The 7,490-nt window shown below is 30.6% G+C and overlaps 1 protein-coding gene across 1 annotated transcript; it reads left to right on the plus strand.

Moving 5' to 3' along the window:
- Positions 1 to 1,003: 1,003 nt before the first annotated feature.
- LOC106779315 (amino acid transporter AVT6B) lies at positions 1,004 to 5,039 on the plus strand. Its single transcript, XM_014667403.2, has 6 exons — positions 1,004 to 1,227; positions 1,325 to 1,811; positions 2,078 to 2,230; positions 2,729 to 2,932; positions 3,663 to 4,128; positions 4,455 to 5,039. Exons 2-6 carry the CDS (start codon positions 1,379 to 1,381, stop codon positions 4,600 to 4,602), a joined length of 1,404 nt encoding a protein of 467 aa, XP_014522889.1. The 5' UTR covers positions 1,004 to 1,227; positions 1,325 to 1,378; the 3' UTR covers positions 4,603 to 5,039.
- The last annotated feature ends 2,451 nt before the right edge of the window (positions 5,040 to 7,490 follow it).

A 7,490-nucleotide genomic window follows, 5' to 3' on the forward strand; every position in this document is an offset into this window, starting at 1 on the left:
TTTTATAAATAACACGTTTCAACTTTAGTGGCTTAATTTGTTTGTGCTTTAATAATTTTAATATACTTTTTATTGGTTTACTTATTTTGCAAAATCTTTAATTTTGAATTCATAATTTATTTTTTATCTATTTTAGTTACTTTTTAATTATCCCTAACTTTGGTTCTTTAATTTATTTTACGCGTTTTTTATCCTTTAATTTTTAATCATTTAAACTTTGTTTAAAAATATGTTGAATTTAATTTGGTAACAAATCCTTTCCAATTTTCGTGAAAAAGGCAGAAATGTCATGCATTTTTTTCTTCTCTATTCGTGATATGTTTAAAACAACAAAACACTACAAATATATTAGACTTAGAATTTCAAAAAATTATTGATGATTATGTAAAACACCTTGGGAACCAAAACTAAAAATTAAAGTGAAATATTTTTTGTTTGAAATAAATAAAATAAACAACAATTGGCATAAAATTAATTTGAAAATTTTAAAAAATGACTGATGATTATGTAAAACACCTGGGAACCAAATAAAAATTAAAGTGATAATTTTTGTTTGAAAATATAAAATAAATAACAATTGGCATTAAATTAATTTGAGATATTTATTTAAGAGTAAAATTTAAAGATTAAATAACACTAAAAGATTACAACTGATAGAAGTAAAATTAAAAAAAAACTAAAATGAAATACTCTTTATCTTCCTCTTCCTTTTATCCTAAACCCTGAATAAACTTCATACAAATTCAAAATTTCCTTAAACATTAGAATATCAAACTCATGAGTCATATACATAAAATATTATTAACACTTTATATATATATAGAGAGAGAGAAATCATCACTTTCTATTAAAAGCAAAAAATTTGCATGTCATGTACTATATACGTCACGTGCAGTAGTTTGCTCAGCTACTATTGTACGTTAGTTTTTTCTTTATTCTATTTTATCTTTATTTTGGAATATTACTCAAATTGTAGTAAATAAATAATCAATAATCATCATTTGCCTCTGAAATCTAATCTTTCTGCCCTTGCTTTTGTTTTCTTCTTTGGTTCCATATTTCCAACAAGCCCAAAATCTCTCTGACTTCTGGATTGATTTGTTAGAGAGATTTGGGTTCTGAATTCTTTCTGGGCATTTTGGTGATCTGGGTTCTTTTTCAAATATTTAATTTTGATTGTAGTTTTCTTCTTTCTGGATTCTTGGGTGCCTTGAATTTTACCTTCAGGTATGTTTAACTGAGCTCGCAAAATTTTCTGAATTAATTGCTCATGGTTTGAATTTTTGCTTCAACTTGAAAAATGGGTGTATTTGGTTTCTGACAGATTATTTGAGCTGGTATTAAATTTTGAGGAAAAGAGAAAACTTGAAAGCTGAAAATGACTATTGTGAACCTAGAACCCAGGGCAAAGAAGACAAAATCAAAGAAGAACAAAGCAGTGGTTGATGAGAAGGCACCTTTGATACCTAAAACTCTCGAGGCTGATTCTTCAGGGTTTGATGATTTCAATGGTGCTTCATTTTCTGGGGCAGTTTTCAACTTGTCCACCACAATTATTGGTGCTGGGATCATGGGGTTGCCCGCATGTGTTAAAAAATTGGGGATGATACCTGGTCTTCTTTCTATAATCTTGATTGCTTTGTTGACAGAGAAGTCAATTGGGTTCATGATTAGGATTTCCCGGGCAGGGAGTCTTTCTTCTTATGCCACTCTAGTGGGGGATACATTTGGCAAATTTGGAAAAGCCCTGGTGCAGATATGTGTCATAGTCAACAACATTGGAATGCTTATCATTTACATGATTATTATCGGTAAAAACTATATTCTTAAGATTAATACCTTAGATTCTATGAACATAATTGGAATGCTTTGATAGGGTAAATATTTAAGTTTTTATGCAGTGTTGTCATCTGATCATTAATTTTTCCCTTATTGCGTTTGAATCAAACTCAAATATTATTTTGGTGGACTTGTTATCTAGTTCATGGGTTAAGATTTTAGTTGAACGTGGACACTTCAATCTGTTTAGATGAGAACTTTTGGGTTGTGATTCAGCTTTGTGTTGTTTATATTGAAGGTGATGTGATTTCTGGAACATCTTCTGGTGGAGTTCATCATTCTGGTTTACTTGAAGGATGGTTTGGAGTTTACTGGTGGACAGGACGTACATTTGTTCTTCTTGTTATAACACTTTGTGTGTTTGCACCTTTGTCCTGCTTCAAGCGCATCGGTGAGTGTTCTTCTTTCTTGTGTTAAAGTGAAAATTAAAAACATGATATTATCACAATTTTGGGATTGACCGCCAATTGTTGTGGTTGTGACAATGCTTAGGTGTTGTTAACATGTCAGTTTTCATATCAAAATACTCAAGTATTTCTTTGAAGTGTTGACAGGCAAGATGAATTAGATGAATTAGCATTAAGGCTTGACATAAAATGGGATTACCTATTTTCTTGATGTTAACGGCTTTAATTTTTATATTTCTAAGTTTTTTTATGGTTTGAATTGAAATATAATATGTTTATGGTAGAAATTGAGCAAACAAGTAACTGAAACTTTATAAAAACTTTTTGTTGCTTTGTTGCCATAAATGTTCTATTGTGAGTATGACACCTGAGTGACATCACATACTAGACATGAACTAATAATGTCTTAAATACTTTTGGCTTAAGTCATTTCTATAACAACAAACTCACGATTTTTTTTTTTCATGCTGTGCTTTTTGCAGATTCGTTGAGATACACTTCTGCATTATCATTTGGTTTAGCAGTTGTCTTTCTCGTCATTGCTGTGGGGATTTCAATTTTCAAGATCGTAATTGGAGGCATTGGGATGCCTAGATTATTCCCCATCATTACTGATGTTTCCTCAGTTTTTGAACTGTTTACAGTAACTCCTGTGGTTGTCACAGCCTACCTATGCCACTTCAATGGTATGAAAATTTCTCGACCTTTGTTTGGAGCTCTTTACCATTGTTTTGATGTTTTTATTGAAAACAGACATATGTAGATATAAGTTTGTCAATAATTAATTTCAAAAATATTGACTTGTGAGGTCATTCTTATAGTTCCTTTCATAAGCCTCACTCCAGTTCATGTCCAACTAATTTGAGAAGAAAACTGATGGTAAAGTGGTTTGGTAAATGAATATTGATTTATGCCTGGCTAAAGTTATTTTTGTTTGTTTCTGAGTGTTCATCAATGATGCAAAACTGGAACAGTAGAGCCTTGTAGTTTGAGAAAATATATTTTCTATTTTTTCTCATTTGATTTCCTGTTTTTTAAAGTTTATATAAAAAAGAACTTCTATTGTTTTTATTTTCAGTTTCTTGTATAAACTTTAGAAAACATGAACAAAGTGTTAAACCACAAACGTTTTCTCAACCCAAATAGATCCTAAAATCTCTCCATCTTGTAATCATATGCTTCATTCTGTGTTGATAACATGATGAATGGTAATATGCCTCTCGTATCCTATGCTTGGTTGCTTAAAGTCATGGTAGAAATTACTAGGAGATGCCTCAAGTGCTATTAGGCACTTGCAAAAGTTTCAGTTATTTGGGAATGGAAGCATAACATGACTGCAGTTAGCTATACTGATTTTACGTGTTTACTTCATGGATATAGTTTGATATTTGTATTGTGTGCACTCTTCTTTTGCAGTACACCCCATAGACAATGAACTCGAGGATTCATCACAGATTCGTGGGGTTGTGCGTGCTTCCCTTGCTCTATGTGCTTCAGTGTACTTATTGACAAGCTTCTTTGGGTTCCTCCTATTTGGTGAAGGAACGCTGGATGATGTGCTTGCAAATTTTGACACTGATCTTGGGATTCCTTTTGGTTCTGTGCTCAACGATGCTGTTCGTGCTACTTATGCTGCACATCTTATGCTTGTATTTCCAGTTGTCTTCTATGCAGTGCGGATCAACCTTGATGGTCTTTTATTTCCATCATCTAGGCCTCTGGTTCTAGATAACCTCAGATTTGCAATGATTACTGTGGCCCTTATTGTTTTTTCCTTTTGGGGAGCAAATTTCATACCCAGCATTTGGGATATTTTCCAGTTCACAGGAGCAACGGCTGCAGCATGTTTAGCATTCATATTTCCAGCTGCCATCATCCTTAAGTAAGTTTGGTGCTGGATTTTTTCAGTTCAATAATGCATGAAGTTTTCAAAATGTTATATTTTAAGTTGTGTTTAGATAAGTATTAAGTACTCACCATGGAAGGGATGAGAAAAATGAAAGTAACAATTGAATAATGGCATTGTAAAGGAGGCAAATTCATGTTGCTAAAAAGTGTATAAAAATCCTGGATGAAGTTGTCTTGTGTATTGTACTGGTTCTGCCTAACAGCCATCTTGTCATGCATGGAAAACTTCTTGATCTCTGTGCTCTTTCTACTGATTAATTAACTCAACAGTATCATTAAAAGTTTGTTTTATTACCACAGGGATCGGTACAACATTGCAACTAATAGGGACAAGATTCTATCTGTCTTCATGATAGTTCTCGCAGTCTTTGCAAATGTTGTGGCTATATACAGTGATGCACTTGCCTTGATCAAGACTAGTCTTAGCTCAATGGGAGTGATTTCATGAAACTTTCTTTAGAAGTCCACACGCAATATGTCCATACTAAACAGGAGTGACAGGGTTATTGGCCAAGCAGAAAAGATGTTTTCCGAGAGGTACGAATGATGGGTTGATTGTAAGATAAAGAAGCAACCCAATGTGCTGTTCTTCAAAATTGTGTAAAGGCCTGCAACATGTTCATCCTCCTGTGTTATTTGCTCTATATGCTTTTGTAGTTCTAGAGGCTCTTCTTGATTGTCAATGTAACATAGAATGTTGGCTGAATGATTGAAGGGACGTGCTATGAATTATGAAATAATGATTTAGGTGGGACAGAACTGAGAGCCTGCTTGTAATATATTGTGTTGTAAATTTTCCCCTATAACACTTTTCGATGTTGTGCCTTAGAGTTTCATGAAATCTGTTTGAACACAAGCTGTCATATGTTGAAGAAAAATTGAGTACATCATTTTAAGGTTCCAGAAATACTATATACGTCAGTAATGAGTTAGGAAAGAATACGAACTCCTCTTCTATTCAAGATATGGATGAGGATGAAGAATGAGAGGCGTATAAAATTTCACTCTGCATAACTATCACTAAATAAAATAATGTGGTCTACAAATATTAAGCTTTCAGAATTTGACAAAAAAGATAATAGTGCCATTTCCAACTCTCCAAATTGTTTTTCCTACCACATGATTCCAAGTTCTGGGAATTCTATTTCAGAATCTTGATTTTGGGTATAAAATCTATTGTTTGAACTCAACAATAGATTTTGGTTTGCAATAAATACAAATAATTCTTAGAGATTTTATTAGTATCTTTACAGAAAATTTCTTACATGATTAATTTATCAGGTGAGTTTTGCAAATATAAGCTTTTAAAAATGAAAAAGAGCTATTCAGAATATGTTCAGTTTTAAAAAATCCATTTCAGAACCTATGCAACATTCTTCCTCTTTTCTTCTTCCTCTACAATAGTAGTGCGATGACAGCAATAGCAACAACCGACGATAGTAACAGTGATAGTGTGATGCAGTAATGAAAGGTGTTTGAATTCCCATTATTATGAGGGTGCATTTAATAATTATTAAGGCTTTCCTTTCTAGCCATAGTGTCACACCAAAGGATTCTTTTACGTAATATATATATATATATATATATATATATATATATATATATATATATATATATATATATATATATATATAGTTATAAAATAATTTTAAAATAATACAATAAAATAGAAAAACAAGAACAAACTTTTGTTTTCTTTCTTTTTTTTTATCATGCAACACATAGACACATGCATTTAATGTAGTCATATCTCATTTTATTTCCTTTCATTTTCTCACCTAACTTACCTTCTTTTCTTTTTTTTCACCTTACTATCACATTTCTACCTATTTATAAACCAAAATTTAAAGTAAGCATTAAATGTGATATTATTTCATCCTATATCTTTATCTTATTTTCTTTTTCTTTTTTTTTAGAAAAATGTTTTTTTAACATTTTTTTTCAATTTTTTATACAATTTATTATTAAAAAATTGTTATGAAAAGTTGTTCCATATTAAAGTTTTTTTCTTTATTCTTTCTTTTTATTCTATCTTATCTTTTATATTAAGATTAAATGTTCGTTTAATTACTATTATTTTTTTAATAATTAACAATATATATATATATATATATATATATATATACATACACGTATAAGTAAATAGTATATTCTTAATAATTAATATAAATATATTAAATTAATTCTATTGTTATTCTTTTTTTTCATATATTTTCATTATTTTTATTTTACTTAGTTGCAATATTTGTTAAAAACTATTTGATTTATTTTTCATTATTCAAACTATATATAGATAAACTACAAAAACATTAATAAAATGCCAGATTTTCTAAATCTTAATTTTAAAATAAGGATAAAATGAATTATAGTTATTTAAAATGTATTACCGTATACATCAAAACTTTATATATTAAAATAAACTTACTATTACATCACACAGTAAAATAAAGTATAAAACTTAAATTAATTAATATGCCTTTCAAAATAAATATTTGATTTATGTATTTTCCTACAAAATCCTATTACACCTCATAATTTGTTATCTCTTCTTAACGATGATTCTATGTTTTCTTCTTAAAACTAGAGTCAAGAGTGATAAATGTGAAGTTATGGGATTTTCAAGAAATATTATGTGATGATTTTTTATATTATTAAATTTTAGAAAATTAATATGGTATAAAATATTTTTTATTACGAGAAATTGTTTAACTTTGTAACATCCCAATAAATATAACCAAAGCTATAATTCATTTTAGGAGTTAACATGAACAATAGAAGAGAACAGTATAGAATAGACATAGAAGTATGAAATATACTTGGAATTTAAAACTGTAAAATCAGTAATATTGAATACAGTATTTACGAAATAGACCGAACGGTCTTGAATGCAGTTCATTGACCTAACGGCCAACATCAAAAGGTTTCCTATACTGAACACCTACAAAACACTGGACAATGAAAACAACTACACTAAGGACCGGACGGTCCTGCATAACTTTCAGGCACGGCCTCCACGGGTTGCTCGACCTGCACAGCATCCTCCAGAGTGTCTTCCAAGGTAGCTTCCAAAGTATCCTCTGCTCACACCCAAAAGGATGATCATTGCAATGAAGAGAATAACCGAACGGTCGGATACCAAACGACAACATAGACAAAGACAAAACAGATAAGGGTAAGCTTATGTAAATTTAATTAATCGTTTCATCATACAAGTAAACATACAAACAAAACCAAATCAATCATGCAGACATACAATTCCTATACATGCATACTAAGTAGATTAACTTATGACCGACTACTACGACACTGTCCGGACGGTATGAACCACGTAGCCCG

Source organism: Vigna radiata, unplaced genomic scaffold (assembly GCF_000741045.1).
Source record: "Vigna radiata var. radiata cultivar VC1973A unplaced genomic scaffold, Vradiata_ver6 scaffold_190, whole genome shotgun sequence".
Taxonomy (NCBI): Eukaryota; Viridiplantae; Streptophyta; class Magnoliopsida; order Fabales; family Fabaceae; genus Vigna; species Vigna radiata.

Bases quoted from the DNA above. Each gene is read 5' to 3' on its own strand.
- LOC106779315 (XM_014667403.2), top strand. From the start codon at position 1,379: ATGACTATTGTGAACCTAGAACCCAGGGCAAAGAAGACAAAATCAAAG. The intron at 1,812-2,077 runs GTAAAAACTATA...TTTATATTGAAG, and splicing joins CATTTACATGATTATTATCG to GTGATGTGATTTCTGGAACA. The intron at 2,231-2,728 runs GTGAGTGTTCTT...TGCTTTTTGCAG, and splicing joins GTCCTGCTTCAAGCGCATCG to ATTCGTTGAGATACACTTCT.